Consider the following 17111-nt stretch of genomic DNA (forward strand, 5'->3'; position numbering starts at 1 on the left):
CTGGATTATAAAATGCAATTGAACAAGTCATTTTTCATAGTATCCCCAAGAGAAACCACAAGATAACGTCTTGACTGAGGTCAGTTTAGTGTCTTAAGTGATTCGATTTAAAACGAGGTATGATTATTTTAAAGACAAATTCAAGTCGGTTTTATTCATGGAAATGTTATGTTGTAGGTTACATTTTATACTTCAGAACTGGGCATAGGTAGTTTCATAAGTAGTTTCTTTCAATCTATCTACCCAAGCGGGGGGGGGGGGGGGGGGGGAAGTATATTTTTATATATTACAAATACTACTAATTCATATAATATACTTTAAATAGGATATTCACTTTTCTAGTACATCTTAAGTATACTATACATATACTATCATTAGACTTCAACACACTTATTAAAGGGGTATTTTTAATGCATTGTTTGTCGGTCTTTAAGTATACTGTATGTTCACTGGCATTGCACTTGAAGACGCACTATGCAGAAATCGCTGCGCCATTTTCTAAAAAATTCCGAATTTGTTGGCGTTATTTTAGTTTATGTGACAAAACAACCAAGTATAGTTGTAGAGAATCCGTGTACACACTAAACCGCTTTAAAATATATTTTCAATATCTGAAAAATATTGTATTTTCAGCTGTTTGAAGCTGGTGTACAAAACCGAAAGTAAAAGACACAAAATGTAGATAATTTATGCATTTATAATACATAAATGTTAACAAAACACTAATTAAGTTAGCATTAAAATGCATTAAATCTATTTAAAATTGTTCCAATTTAAATCATTTTAAATATACTCGAGTATATTTATCACAGACATACTTCTGTATACTTAAATACATTGATGAACTGTGACATATGCTTGGGTATCTATCTATCTATCTATCTATCTATCTATCTATCTATCTATCTATCTAGAGAAAACATTTAATGAAACAGTTGTTTCATTTAATCTAAAATGGTATTTCATTTAGGCCCTCTCTTGGATTCCGGACAGGACAAGAAATGTCAGATGATGAAGATGGACCTAGGTGGGACAACATTCTTTCAGTTTTTGGTTTTTAATGACAAAGGCATTACTGGCCTCTATTTACAATCTGTTATTGCAGTCTCGCAGCGCAATAATAAAAAATGGATCTGTACCACAATAGTTTTACATCGGCTGCATTTTCAATCAATTTAGCCATACATTAGTCTAATCAACAAATTAACTATTTGGGTCTCCCGGGTGGCGCAGTGGTTAAGGGCCATCAGAGTCCCTGGGTTCGCGCCCAGGCTCTGTCGTAACCGGCCGCGACCGGGAGGTCCGTGGGGCGACGCACAATTGGCCTAGCGTCGTCCGGGTTAGGGAGGGATTGGTCGGTAGGGATCTCCTTGTCTCATCGCGCACCAGCGACTCCTGTGGCGGCCCGGGCGCAGTGCGCGCTAGCCAAGGTTGCCAGGTGCACGGTGTAGCCTCCGACACATTGGTGCGGCTGGCTTCCGGGTTGGATGCGCGCTGTGTTAAGAAGCAGTACGGCTGGTTGGGTTGTGTATCGGAGGATGCATGACATTCAGCCTTCGTCTCTCCCGAGCCCGCTACTACAACAATTGGATACCACGAAATTGGGGAGAAAAAGGGGGTGAAATAAAAATGTAAAAAAAATATTTAAAAAAAATGAATTGACCATTTAACATGTCATCGTTTTGTACCCGACATGACCCCAAGCATGTTCCAAGACCAGTTGGCGAAGAAGGTCCGGCCCTTCATTGAATTAATAGACTACCTGAGATCCATTGGGATAGAGAAAGAGCTGCCCCTGCCATCCATTGCTGTGGTTGGAGACCAGAGTTCAGGAAAGAGCTCTGTGCTTGAGGCCCTATCTGGGGTGGCACTGCCCAGAGGGAATGGTGAGTATTATGTGGGCACAATGTCATTATCAAACGGTGAAGTATTTTTTTTGTTGTGTGTAAGCTATAGCATAACCTGTTGACTGTTCTCTTAGAATTGCCATGATTTATCACTGAGAGACTATTTAATATACACTACCAATCATTTTAGGTGTCAGATAGGGGTATGTCTTGTCAGGGCATTAAAACCTCTTTGGGCTAGACGTGACAGAGTTATATTATCATATCATGATCTGTCATTAGTACGGCCTTGTTCCCCATCCAGGTATCGTCACCAGGTGTCCACTGGAACTCAGACTCTGTTATGTCAGTGGAGTGGTGTGGAAGGCTGTCATCTCATACAAAAACAAAACTTTTGAATTTGATGACCGAGAAGAAGTCGCGAGGCACGTTGAGCAAGGTATGATGGGTAAAAACGAGGACGGAAACTACCTCTTTGAGGAGCACACTCAGTCGCACTCCGGGAGAATGGTTGACCAATCCTGGTTTACACAGTGTACGATTGTGATATCAGGGATTTTCCTTTGTCCTTTGTGTTTTTTTTTTTTTTTACAGTTTTTCTGTGCATGAGGCAGATGTATTCCATCACAATTTTCACATTGATTCAACAGCTCAGAACGAGTTAGCTGGAAGGGGAGTGGGGATATGTGAAGATCTGATCACTCTCAAAATCAAGTCTTCCACAGTGTGTGATCTCAGTCTGATCGACTTGCCTGGGATCGCCAGGGTACCAGTACCAGGACAACCAGAGGACATTGAAGCCCAAGTGAGTCTCGAGTTGATCACTTTTTGGAGTTTGTCCAGTAGACTTGCTTGGTTATCTCGTACTGTAGTTCATCATAACAGTCCACCATTTTGATTACGGAGGTTTAACTTCATGCAGATGTGAATTAACCTTAAAATGAGTCATGTTTCTGTTGTTTCCTGGTAATGATTAGTAGAAGGTGAAGGAAAGGAAAGCAGTGTTATTTCTGATTATGTACCACGTAATGATAATGTACCACGTAATGATAATGTACCACGTAATGATAATGCACCACGTAATGATAATGTACCACGTACTGATAATGTACCACGTAATGCTAATGTACCACGTAATGATAATGTACCACGTAATGATAATGTACCACAAAATGATAACGTGCCACGTAATGATAATGTAACACACAATGATAATGTACCACGTAATGACGATGTAACACAAAACGATAATGTACCAAATAACGCTAATGTAACACGTAATGATAATGTATCACGTAACGATAATGTAACACGAAATGATAATGTACCACGTGGCTCCCTGCTCTTCTACTTTTTTCCGCAGATCAAAAGTCTAATCATGAAATACATTTCTAAAAAGAAAACCATTAACTTAGTGGTAATACCATGTTATAATGACATAGCAACGACAGAAGCCCTGAAAATGGTGCAAAAAGTGGATCCTGAAGGAACGAGAACTCTGGGTAAAAAAAATGATAAAGATGAGTTTTCTTTCCTTTTTTAAAAACAATTTTATATATTTTTTTACAGTTGATGAAAATGGTTATAGTCACAATTAAGCACTTAGATATCTACGTATTGTAACGCTTTTCATTTCTTTCATTTGGTCTTCCAGCCATTCTGACGAAGCCAGACCTGATAGACAAGGGGACGGAGAAGGACGTGTTGGAAATTGTCCGCAATAAAACCCTTCCTCTGAATATGGGCTACGTCATTGTGAAATGTCGTGGTCAGAAGCAGATTGATGATAAAATGTCCATAGCTCAGGCACTTGAAGAGGAGTTGGACTTCTTCCAAGATCACGAGCACTTCAAGTAAAATTTCTAACGAAATCAACAACAAAAACAAATGGCACATGCCACGAATATACAACTGGTGTAGACTTTTTTCTCTGAAATACTTGCTTACGAGCTCTTCCCAAAGATGCAGAGTGTAAAAATAATAATAAGAATAATAATACAAAATAAAATAGTAAGACGAGGAATATAATAAAATCACAAGAATGTTGCTATATACAGGAAGTACCAGATCGATGTGGAGCTATATACAGGAAGTACCAGATCAATGTGGAGCTATATACAGGAAGTACCAGTACCAGATCACTGCTCAGATGTACAAGGCATTTATTTGATAGTACCTAACGCCTGTAGCGTTTTGTAAAGTACATTTTAATTGTTGTTGTTTTTCAAATGCATTATGCTATGATTGACCATTACAACCTTTTTAATAGCAAGCCATGACTTTCAACTTATTGTCTTGCTGGAAGATCCACTTGCGGCAAGTCTCAATGGTACTTAAACCCACGTTAAGGTCAACGGCATCATGAACTTTACCAAGTACCAGGACATTTTGGCCAGACACCTGGCTGCCTCTGCCAGGAGGCTGAATCTTGTCCCCAAGTGGATCTTTCAGCAAGACAATAACCCCAAGGACACATCAAAATCCACAAAGAAATGATTAATTGACCCAAAAAAATCAACATTTTGCAATGTCCACCTCAGTCTCCTGACTTGAACCTCATTGAAATCCTGTGGTTTGAATTGAAGAGGGCAGTCTATGTAACGGTTTTCTATATGTGAAGGAGAGTCGGACCAAAATGCAGCGTGTAGATTGCGATCCATGTTTTAATGAACAAACGTAAAACACGAATCAATGCAAACACTACAAAATAAAGAACGTGATGAACGTAACGAAAACCTAAAAAAGCCTATCTGGTGAAAAAACACATAGACAGGAACAATCACCCACAAACACACAGTGAAACCCAGGCTACCTAAATATGGTTCCCAATCAGAGACAATGACAAACACCTGCCTCTGATTGAGAACCATATCAGGCCGAACATAGAACTAGACAAACTAGACATGTAACATAGAATGCCCACTCAGATCACACCCTGACCAATCAAAACATAGAAAATACAAAGTAAACTATGGTCAGGGCGTGACAGTACCCCCCCCCCAAGGTGCGGACTCCGGCCGCAAAACCTGAACCTATAGGGGAGGGTCTGGGTGGGCATCTGTCCGCGGTGGCGGCTCTGGCGCTGGACGTGGACCCCACTCCATGACAGTTTTAATCCCCCTCCTAAATGTCCCTAAATAGGTTACCCACCACAATGATAACATGGGACAGAGGGACAGCTCGGGACAGAGGTAACTCGGGACAGATGGGTAGCTCAGCACTGAGAGGAAGCTCAGCACTGAGAAGAAGCTCAGCACTGAGAAGAAGCCCAGGCAGGTAGTAGAAACTACCAGAACCTGGCTGGCTGGCGGTTTCAGCAGATCCTGGTCGACTAGCAGATCTGGAAGAATCTGGTCGACTGGCGGATCTGGGAGAATCTGGTCGACTGGCGGATCTGGGAGAATCTGGTCGACTGGCGGATCTGGGAGAATCTGGTCGACTGGCGGATCTGGGAGAATCTGGACGACTGGCGGATCTGGGAGAATCTGGACGACTGGCGGATCTGGGAGAATCTGGACGACTGGCAGATCTGAGAGAGTCTGGACGACTGGCAGATCTGGAAGAGTCTGGTCGACTGGCAGATCTGGAAGAGTCTGGTCGACTGGCAGATCTGGAAGAGTCTGGTCGACTGGCAGATCTGGAAGAGTCTGGTCGACTGGCAGATCTGGAAGAGTCTGGACGACTGGCAGATCTGGAAGAGTCTGGACGACTGGCAGATCTGGAAGAGTCTGGACGACTGGCAGATCTGGAAGAGTCTGGACGACTGGCAGATCTGGAAGAGTCTGGACGACTGGCAGATCTGGAAGAGTCTGGACGACTGGCAGATCTGGAAGAGTCTGGACGACTGGCAGATCTGGAAGAGTCTGGTCGACTGGCAGATCTGGAAGAGTCTGGTCGACTGGCAGATCTGGCTGCTCCATGCTGACTGGCTGCTCCATGCTGACTGGCGGCCCTGGCTGCTCCATGCTGACTGGCGGCCCTGGCTGCTCCATGCTGACTGGCGGCCCTGGCTGCTCCATGCTGACTGGCTGCTCCATGCTGACTGGCAGCTCTGGCTGCTCCATGCTGACTGGCTGCTCTGGCTGCTCCATGCTGACTGGCTGCTCCATGCTGACTGGCTGCTCCATGCTGACTGGCGGCCCTGGCTGCTCCATGCTGACTGGCGGCCCTGGCTGCTCCATGCTGACTGGCGGCCCTGGCTGCTCCATGCTGACTGGCGGCCCTGGCTGCTCCATACTGACTGGCGGCCCTGGCTGCTCCATGCTAACTGGCAGCTCTGGCGGCTCCTTGCAGACTGGCAGCTCTGGCGGCTCCTTGCAGACTGGCAGCTTTGGCGGCATCCTGCAGACAGGCAGCTCTGGCGGCTCCTTGCAGACTGGCAGCTCCTTGCAGACTGGCAGCTCCTTGCAGACTGGCAGCTCCTTGCAGACTGGCAGCTCTATGCTAACTGGCAGCTCTATGCTAACTGGCAGCTCTATGCTAACTGGCAGTTCTATGCTAACTGGCAGTTCTGAACAGGCGGGAGACTCCGGCAGCGCTGTAGAGAAGGAAGGCTCTAACAGCGCTAAACAGGCGGGAGACTCCGACAGCGCTGGAGAGGAGGAAGGCTCTGACAGCGCTGGACAGGCGAGGCGCACTAGAGGCCTGATGCGTGGTGCTGGCACTGGTGGTACTGGGTCGAGGACACGCACAGGAAGCCTGGTGCGGGGAGCTGCTACCGGAGGGCTGGGGTGTGGAGGTGGTACTGGAAAAACCGGACCGTGCAGGCGCACTGGAGCTCTTGAGCACCGAGCCTGCCCAACCTTACCTGGTTGAATGCTCACGGTCGCCCTGCCAGTGCGGCGAGGTGGAATAGCCCGCACTGGGCTATGCAGGCGAACCGGAGACACCGAGCGCAAGGCTGGTGCCATGTAAGCCGGCCCAAGGAGACGCACTGGGGACCAGCTGCGTAGAGCCGGCTTCATGGCATTAGGCTCGACGCTCAATCTAGCCCGGCCGACACGCGGAGCTGGAATATACCGCACCGGGCTATGCACCCGCACTGGAGACACCGTGCGCACCACTGCATAACACGGTGCCTGTCCGGTCTCTCTAGCCCCCCGGTAAGCACAGGGAGTCTGCCCAGGTCTCCTACCTGGCGTAGCCATACTCCCTGTTAGCCCCCCCCCCCAAGAAATTTTTGGGGCTGCCTCTCAGGCTTCCATCCGCTACGTCGAGCTGCCTCCTCATATCTGCGCCTCTCAGCTTTCGCAGCCTCCAGTTCTTCCTTGGGGCGGCAATATTCTCCAGGCTGAGCCCAGGGTCCTTTACCGTCCAGTTCTTCCTCCCATGTCCATTTCTCCAGGTGGTGCAGCCTCTCCCACTGCAGCTGCTGCTGCTCCTGCTGCTGCCTCTGTTCCTTCTCCTGCTGCACCTTGGTGCGGCTACACTCCCCTGGTTTAGCCCAGGGTCCTCTCCCGTCGAGGATTTCCTCCCATGTCCAGAAATCCTTATTGCGCATCTCCTCGCGCTGCTCCTGCCTGTTGACACGCTGCTTGGTCCTTTTGTGGTGGGTGATTCTGTAACGGTTTTCTGTATGTGAGGGAGAGTCGGACCAAAATGCAGCGTGTAGATTGCGATCCATGTTTTAATGAACAAACGTAAAACACGAATCAATGCAAACACTACAAAATAAAGAACGTGATGAACGTAACGAAAACCTAAAACAGCCTATCTGGTGAAAAAACACATAGACAGGAACAATCACCCACAAACACACAGTGAAACCCAGGCTACCTAAATATGGTTCCCAATCAGAGACAATGACAAACACCTGCCTCTGATTGAGAACCATATCAGGCCGAACATAGAACTAGACAAACTAGACATGTAACATAGAATGCCCACTCAGATCACACCCTGACCAATCAAAACATAGAAAATACAAAGTAAACTATGGTCAGGGCGTGACAGTCTATAAGTGCAGATGAAGGATATCAAGGAAGGATTCTGCATGGAGGAATGGTCTAAGACCCCTCCTAATCAGTTCTCCATTCTCAAAAAACATTTGAGAAAAAGGCTCAGTGCCATTATCCTGGCAAGGTGAGGTATTGAAAACAGGGGTGCCAGTAATTTTGAAAAACATGTTTTTACTTATTAAACAAAATATATTTTTTTTGAGCAATTGGGTTAGTATAAATAATATAATTTTTCATTATTTTTAGCATACAACATAGCTCAGTATTTGAATTATATACTTTATAAAGCCTATTTTGCTCATATTTATCAAGGGTGCCAATAATTGTGGACCTAACTGTACATGTTGACATATTATTGTGACTACATTTTTGTAACACTTTAAAATGTGTTAATTCAATTCCTCTCCTTTTCAATGTATCAAGATCCCTCCTGCTTGAGGAAAGGGCAACCACCAAGCACCTAGCCACAAAGCTAACCTATACCCTGGTCAGCCACATCAAAGTTAGTCCAGCCACGTGCTATTATCATTCGATCATCTGTCCTTTACCGTATGCCTCATGTACACCCCAGGTCTGGTGTCTGACAGCCTGTTTAAGTTGTGTATTTGTTTGTTTTTTGGTCAGAAATCCCTACCAGATATGTCCAATCAGATTAAAAAGCAGCTGTGGAACGTGAGGAAGGCGTTGGTAGAGTGTGAGGGTGGGCCTCCGTCAGACCTGGCAGAAAGGAAGGAGTTCCTCATTGGCGTAAGTAACCATTCACCTTTCTCTGTCTTTCACCTGTATCAACTTTGGAAGATTATTTTCTGTGCAATATTCTTCACCTATACTATGACATCATAAATATACATATTTTTTCCTGTCTCCACCTATACTATGACATCATAAATATACATATTTTTCCCCGTCTCCACCTATACTATGACATCATAAATATACATATTTTTCCCCGTCTCCACCTATACTATGACATCATAAATATACATATTTTTTCCTGTCTCCACCTATACTATGACATCATAAATATACATATTTTTTCCTGTCTCCACCTATACTATGACATCATAAATATACATGTTTTTTCCCCATCTCCACCTATACTATGACATCATAAATATACATATTTTTTCCTGTCTCCACCTATACTATGACATCATAAATATACATATTTTTCCCCGTCTCCACCTATACTATGACATCATAAATATACATATTTTTTCCTGTCTCCACCTATACTATGACATCATAAATATACATATTTTTCCCCGTCTCAACCTATACTATGACATCATAAATATACATATTTTTTCCTGTCTCCACCTATACTATGACATCATAAATATACATATTTTTCCCCGTCTCCACCTATACTATGACATCATAAATATACATATTTTTTCCTGTCTCCACCTATACTATGACATCATAAATATACATGTTTTTTCCCCGTCTCCACCTATACTATGACATCATAATAAATATACATATTTTTTCCCCGTCTTCCAAATGTTAAGTCTATGTTAACTAACATAAAGCACATCTGGTATATTTCCTACTGTTCAATGGTCAGTTCAATTTCAACCAATCCAATGGTGCCCATTGATTCTTCAGGAGTAAACAGTAATATAACAGATAACAAAGATATAAAACCCTTATGAGCAGTGTAGGGGTCCAGTAAAAATTACTTGTTCAATAAAATAAACACCTTATATTACAATATTATTTTCTATGGAAAGTTGTGTCTTACTTATGTTAATTTTGCGTTACTCTCACAAGGACGCTTAGCAAATGAAACACGTTGGTTTACACATCAATTGCTGATGCGTTAGGATGCTATCGGAAACTCTGAGATACGAGTTAGAAATAGCTACTAGAATGATCCTCCGAGTTCGAAATGGAAAACTCGGACCAGAATGATTATACCGAGTTTGCGCGTTGTTTATGTTTCATCACTCACCTTTCCGACCAAAAGATGGTAAAACATATTGTAATGAAACAGCAGGGAGCAGGTCTCGAACCCTCGACCTTCGAGCTATCGACTGTGCCGCAGAGTCGATTTCCGCGCTTATAAACCCAGGGTCGTTTCAAAGAGCGCGTCCTCGCGCTAGCTTGCGAGTCTACGTCTTACAGGAACGCGCCGGCCAAGCACACGCACTGTCGTGGATGCGAGGTCCGATCACTTCTGACACCAATGTAATGAAACAGCAGGGAGCAGGTCTCGAAACCTTGACATTCGAGCCCGAGGTCCGGTGCGCTATCGACTGTGCCGCAAAAGCATGCCGATTTCCGACCTATAAACCCAGAGTCGTTACAATATTGACAACCCCAATAATATGGACAATGTATCTAGTTTGACCCAATGTCAACATAAGCAAATCAAATTTTATTTGTCACATACACATGGTTAGCAGATGTTAATGCGAGTGTAGCGAAATGCTTGTGCTTCTAGTTCCGACAATGCAGTAATAACAAGTAATCTAACTAACAATTCCAAAACTACTGTCTTGTACACAGTGTAAGGGGATAAAGAATATGTACATAAGGATATATGAATGAGTGATGGTACAGAGCAGCATAGGCAAGATACAGTAGATGGTATCGAGTACAGTATGTACAAATGAGATGAGTATGTAAACAAAGTGGCATAGTTTAAAGTGGCTAGTGATACATGTATTACATAAGGATACAGTCGATGATATAGAGTACAGTATATACGTATGCATATGAGATGAATAATGTAGGGTAAGTAACATTATATAAGGTAGCATTGTTTAAAGTGGCTAGTGATATATTTACATCATTTCCCATCAATTCCCATTATTAAAGTGGCTGGAGTTGAGTCAGTGTCAGTGTGTTGGCAGCAGCCACTCAATGTTAGTGGTGGCTGTTTAACAGTCTGATGGCCTTGAGATAGAAGCTGTTTTTCAGTCTCTCGGTCCCAGCTTTGATGCACCTGTACTGACCTCGCCTTCTGGATGATAGCGGGGTGAACAGGCAGTGGCTCGGGTGGTTGATGTCCTTGATGATCTTTATGGCCTTCCTGTGACATCGGGTGGTGTAGGTGTCCTGGAGGGCAGGTAGTTTGCCCCCGGTGATGCGTTGTGCAGACCTCACTACCCTCTGGAGAGCCTTACGGTTGAGGGCGGTGCAGTTGCCATACCAGGCGGTGATACAGCCCGCCAGGATGCTCTCGATTGTGCATCTGTAGAAGTTTGTGAGTGCTTTTGGTGACAAGCCGAATTTCTTCAGCCTCCTGAGGTTGAAGAGGCGCTGCTGCGCCTTCTTCACGATGCTGTCTGTGTGAGTGGACCAATTCATCTCTGTCGGCGCCTCTTCCGGCGCCGACAGAGATGGCCGCCTCGCTTCGCGTTCCTAGGAAACTAATATTATTACCAATGTTAGCTAGTTTAGGCATCTAGCTCAAATCTAGTTAAAATCTCTTTGGTTTCATTGTTTTTCCGACTTCAAAAGCACTCGTATGCCTTCACCAACTACGAGTTCCTCAGAAAAGGATCCAAACACACCATTAGTAGGAGTAAAGTATTTTTTTCTCCATACAAATAACACAACGTTGTCAATATTATTGCTCAAATTTAAAACATTACATTGTACCATGTTTTGTGCGGCTACCATGTTGTTGTGATGTTGTGCGGCTACCATGTTGTTGTGATGCTGTGCGGCTACCATGTTGTTGTGATGTTGTGCGGCTACCATGTTGTTGTGATGTTGTGCGGCTACCATGTTGTTGTGATGTTGTGTGGCTACCATGTTGTTGTGATGTTGTGCGGCTACCATGTTGTTGTGATGTTGTGCGGCTACCATGTTGTTGTGATATTGTGCGGCTACCATGTTGTTGTGCGGCTACCATGTTGTTGTGATGTTGTGCGGCTACCATGTTGTTGTGATGTTGTGCGGCTACCATGTTGTTGTGATGTTGTGCGGCTACCATGTTGTTGTGCGGCTACCATGTTGTTGTGATGTTGTGCGGCTACCATGTTGTTGTGATGTTGTGTGGCTACCATGTTGTTGTGATGTTGTGCGGCTACCATGTTGTTGTGATGTTGTGCGGCTACCATGTTGTCGTGATGTTGTGCGGCTACCATGTTGTTGTGCGGCTACCATGTTGTTGTGATGTTGTGCGGCTACCATGTTGTTGTGATGTTGTGTTGCTACCATGCTGTTGTGATGTTGTGTTGCTACCATGCTGTGTTGTCATGTGTTGCTGCCTTGCTATGTTGTTGTTTTAGGTCTCTCTTTATGTAATGTTGTGTAATCTCTCTCGTCATGATGTGTGTTTTGTCCTAGAGTTTTACACATATATATATATATTTTTTAATCCCAGCCCCCGTCCCCGCAGGAGGTCTTTTGACTTTTGGTAGGATGTCATTGTAAATAAGAATTTGTTCTTTAACTGAATTGCCTAGTTAAATCAAGTTTAAATAAAAAAATTAATAAACTTTGCTACTAAAAGTAATACTATAACTAACTTTAGTTCTTTAAAAGAGGATTATCATGTGAACTACAGAGGAGTCAGAAGTTGTTTATGTTATTTTTCTCCCTTCAGATCATAACAGAGTTCAATGAGAAGATTACTCGTCTGTCCACCGGGGATAATACTGTCGAGGAAAATCTATTTGTCCTCATGCGAAGTGAATTTGCAGATTGGATGAAAAGTCTTCAAAACGCCAAGCCAGATTGTAGGTACACTTTTGAATAGACAGGCTACAGCTCAACATGTCTATATCCATAACTTGTACTGATACTACAGTACACGTACACAGACATGTACACTAGTACTGTTAACTGTGTAAGACACACAACCAGTAAGATGCACAACAATAAATTGGTGAGTAAACATTGATCGCTGTTCGCGGTGAAGAAAAAAAAAAAACGTCCCTTGTATTTTCAAAGCATTTTTCTGCGAAACGCCACCTACAGGCATTTACCCTCTACTACACCACTGTGTACAACAGAATTAATCAATCACAATATTATTGTTATTATACTAATAGTAACGTCATACAAAAAGTAATTATAATCGATTATATTTTCCAAAATTATTAACATTTAACAATTTCTCTAAATCTCTGTATTTTTTCTCTCCATTTAGACCACGAAGTAGTGCAACAAGTGGTGGATGAATATGATCTGAAGCACAGGGGAAGTGAGCTGCCAGGATTCACTAACTACATGGAATTTAAACGCGTTGTTCAAAGACTAGTGGCTAAACTTAGGGAACCAGCTATGATGACACTCCAGAAAATCAGAGGTAACTAACCAGAAGCCCTAGATTCCATGTGATGTCCCATAGTGCATTGCAATTTCTGAAAGTCCCTTCATTGCACCTGTGAAATGTATTGTTGTGATGCATCGTGTATGGGGGGGGGGGGCTCTGTGCATCGTGTATGGGGGGCTCTGATGCATTGTGTATGGGGGGGGGGGGCTCTGATGCATTGTGTATGGGGGGGGGGGGCTCTGATGCATTGTGTATGGGGGGCCTCTGATGCATCGTGTATGGGGGGGGGGGGCTCTGATGCATTGTGTATGGGGGGCTCTGATGCATCATGTATGGGGGCCCTGATGCATTGTGTATGGGGGAGGGGGCTCTGATGCATCGTGTATGGGGGGGGCTCTGATTTATCGTGTATGGGGGGGGGGAGGTTCTGATGCATCGTGTATGGGGGGGGCTCTGATTTATCGTGTATGGGGGGGCTCTGATGCATTGTGTATGGGGGGGGGGGGCTCTGATTTATCGTGTATGGGGGGGCTCTGATGCATTGTGTATGGGGGGGGGGGGGGCTCTGATGCATTGTGTATGGGGGGGGCTCTGATGCATCGTGTATGGGGGGGGCTCTGATTTATCGTGTATGGGGGGGCTCTGATGCATTGTGTATGGGGGGGGGGGGGGCTCTGATGCATTGTGTATGGGGGGGCTCTGATGCATTGTGTATGGGGGGGGGGGGGGGCTCTGATGCATTGTGTATGGGGGGGCTCTGATGCATCGTGTATGGGGGGGGGGGGGGCTCTGATGCATCGTGTATGGGGGGGGGCTCTGATGCATTGTGTATGGGGGGGCTCTGATGCATTGTGTATGGGGGGCTCTGATGCATTGTGTATGGGGGGGGGGCTCTGATGCATTGTGTATGGGGGGGGGGCTCTGATTTATCGTGTATGGGGGGGGGGCTCTGATGCATCGTGTATGGGGGGGCTCTGATGCATTGTGTATGGGGGGGGGCTCTGATGCATTGTGTATGGGGGGGGGGCTCTGATGCATCGTGTATGGGGGGGGCTCTGATGTATTGTGTATGGGGGGGGGCTCTGATGCATCGTGTATGGGGGGGCTCTGATGCATTGTGTATGGGGGGGGCTCTGATTTATCGTGTATGGGGGGGGGGGGCTCTGATTTATCGTGTATGGGGGGGGCTCTGATGCATCGTGTATGGGGGGGCTCTGATGCATTGTGTATGTGGGGGGGGGGGGCTCTGATGCATTGTGTATGGGGGGGGCTCTGATGCATCGTGTATGGGGGGGGGGGGGGCTCTGATGCATCGTGTATGGGGGGGGCTCTGATGCATCGTGTATGGGGGGGGCTCTGATTTATCGTGTATGGGGGGGCTCTGATGCATTGTGTATGGGGGGGGGGGGCTCTGATGCATTGTGTATGGGGGGGGCTCTGATGCATCGTGTATGGGGGGGCTCTGATGCATCGTGTATGGGGGGGGCTCTGATGCATCGTGTATGGGGGGGCTCTGATGCATCGTGTATGGGGGGGGGCTCTGATGCATCGTGTATGGGGGGGGCTCTGATGCATCGTGTATGGGGGGGGCTCTGATGCATCGTGTATGGGGGGGCTCTGATGCATCGTGTATGGGGGGGGGCTCTGATGCATCGTGTATGGGGGGGGCTCTGATGCATCGTGTATGGGGGGCTCTGTGGAACTTCTGACAAGACAAACATGCTTATTAAGCACTCAGGAAAGGAAGTTTTGGTGAATCAGCTACAACTAAAAGGTCAATCGAAAATAATGTTACGTTACATTTTGTCTATTCCATTAACAAATGCATTCCTTTATGTTTTTCAGAAATGGTGCATACACAATTTGTTAATTTGTCCAAAGTCAGCTTCGAGAATTTTCCTTATCTTCAGCACGTCTCAATGGTAATGGCCATAATCATTTGTTAACAAGACCGTTAAAACATATGTTTTATTTACACAAATTATGCCGTCTAATTTTAAGTATCGCACCCAGTTGTTTTAAATGTTTGTCTGTTTTACATTAAATACATTTACACTGTATTCTGTGTTTTGATATGAGGTTGATGTTCTAGCAGGCAGGAATACATGAGATAAAGCAACAACAAAATATATATATATATACTTTTGATGAAGAATTACGCTTACATATGGGTTATTTTGTAGCCTAAAATGTTCAAAATAAACCCACCACAAGATACTTGGATCTGAATCTGTCTCTGAAACAATAACAGTTTTACAATGCCTCCCTGCAACCAAAGTTAGTTGTTTTTGTCCTCGTGGTAATTTAGGGCTTAATTTAACCCGTATCGCTGGCTATAGCGTATCGCTGGCTATAGCGTATCGCTGGCTATAGCGTATCGCTGGCTATAGCGTATCGCTGGCTATAGCGTATCGCTGGCTATAGCGTATCGCTGAAGTTCGGCGCTATAGGTCCATTGAAATTTAAAGGCATGGTTCAGGCGTTCGGCGGAGGCTGCATCCATGGTAAACGGTGAATACGTCAGGTCAATCGGAGAATGTATTTAAATGGCAATTACAGATTGAATAGAGCTGAACATCCACAATACAGATTGAATAGAGCTGAACATCCACAATACAGATTGAATAGAGCTGAACATTCACAATACAGATTGAATAGAGCTGAACATCCACAATACAGATTGAATCGAGCTGAACATCCACAATACAGATTGAATCGAGCTGAACATCCACAATACAGATTGAATAGAGCTGAACATCCACAATACAGATTGAATAGAGCTGAACATCCACAATACAGACTGAATAGAGCTGAACATCCACAATGCAGACTGAATAGAGCACTTACTCTTTGTTTGAACTCATAGAAAAACATTGAAAACATCCAGGAATGGCAGTCAAACATAGTGATGAAGAGGATCGAGGAGCAGTTTCAAATGGAGATGCAGGTCTACACACAGGATGATATCTTCTTTCAAACATTGAATCCTGAGGAGGAAACCCCAGACTGCTCCGGTTACGACACCAGGAGCAAATACCCTGAGCTGCTCAAGGCATACTATGAGGTAGAATGCACTGCCAACTGGGCACAGACGTCAATTCAAACGTCTATTCCACGTTGGTTCAACGTCATTTCCTCGAAATGAGGTGGAAACAACGTTGATTCAACCAGTGTGTGAGTTTCAACTTGGATATATAAAGTACACTAGCTACGTGCAGAAGGATATATACCAGGATGAAAATCATGCAGCATCTAACAGTTATTGCGCCAACTCCAGTTAATCTGACTGGATAAATAGAAAAACGGCTTAATGTCCAGAATTTCACAGTATCCCTTTAACTTTAGTGGTTAAAATACCCATCGTCACAAATTAACCCCTAACATCCCCAACAACTGATTGCTAGCTCTAAAGTTAACACGCTAGTTCTGACAATCTTGGTTAACCCAGAACTAAAAGTCTCACGTAATTGGTCAACTGCTCAATGAAGTTCTGAGTCCAAACGCGTTAAGAGAAGCGATGCAGTGATTGAGGCGCTCCATCATCTCTCTCTTTATAAATTACGGGACATTTACGAGCCGAATGACCCCTACTCCTTCCCGAAATGAAAAAACAAATGCTAACGTCTGTGAAATCGTGATTTGTCTAAATAACCAGTGATGAAAAAAAAAACAAGCACTGGAACTATTGCTGCTTTTTGATCAATAGTATACGGCTATGGACCTATGGTACCATTCATGTTTACGTAGTCTGGCCACGAGATTAGCCCCGAAAAAACAGAGAATTGTCAGTCCTCACTCCAGGTCTCACTTAAACTTTATTTTCCTCTCCCCTCCTGCCTACCTCTCTCTCAGATCGTGGTGCAGCGACTGGCGGACCAGGTGCCCATGCTGATCCGTTACTTCATCCTGAAGGAGTCAGCCAGGATCCTTTGCAGTAAAATGTTAGGCCTGCTGAACAGCGATGACTTGGACGAGATGCTGACGGAGGAATCAGAGATTGGCCGAAGAAGATCAGCCTTACGGTCCCGTGTGGAGCGTCTTGGACTGGCCAATGACAAGATCAGTAGCCTA

The 17111-nt window shown here is 44.8% G+C and overlaps 1 protein-coding gene across 1 annotated transcript in view; it reads left to right on the forward strand.

The window, feature by feature from the left end:
* The window catches only part of LOC110536471 (interferon-induced GTP-binding protein MxB), a 17476-nt gene continuing 365 nt past the window's right edge, over window positions 1-17111 (forward strand). The window contains exons 1-14 of the mRNA XM_090191248.1: window positions 1-79; window positions 971-1027; window positions 1705-1886; window positions 2152-2286; window positions 2498-2652; window positions 3211-3349; window positions 3502-3700; window positions 8228-8306; window positions 8429-8551; window positions 12369-12501; window positions 12915-13073; window positions 14886-14962; window positions 15907-16104; window positions 16893-17111. The exon at window positions 16893-17111 is cut by the window's right edge and continues 365 nt beyond it. Of these exons, the coding sequence (XP_090047374.1) occupies window positions 1002-1027; window positions 1705-1886; window positions 2152-2286; window positions 2498-2652; window positions 3211-3349; window positions 3502-3700; window positions 8228-8306; window positions 8429-8551; window positions 12369-12501; window positions 12915-13073; window positions 14886-14962; window positions 15907-16104; window positions 16893-17111 (1824 nt within the window). The 5' untranslated portion in view covers window positions 1-79; window positions 971-1001. The remainder of the gene's footprint in view (window positions 80-970; window positions 1028-1704; window positions 1887-2151; window positions 2287-2497; window positions 2653-3210; window positions 3350-3501; window positions 3701-8227; window positions 8307-8428; window positions 8552-12368; window positions 12502-12914; window positions 13074-14885; window positions 14963-15906; window positions 16105-16892) is intronic.

The sequence above is a fragment of the Oncorhynchus mykiss genome, chromosome 11 (assembly GCF_057628025.1).
Source record: "Oncorhynchus mykiss isolate SJ-2025 chromosome 11, ASM5762802v1, whole genome shotgun sequence".
Lineage (NCBI taxonomy): Eukaryota > Metazoa > Chordata > Actinopteri > Salmoniformes > Salmonidae > Oncorhynchus > Oncorhynchus mykiss.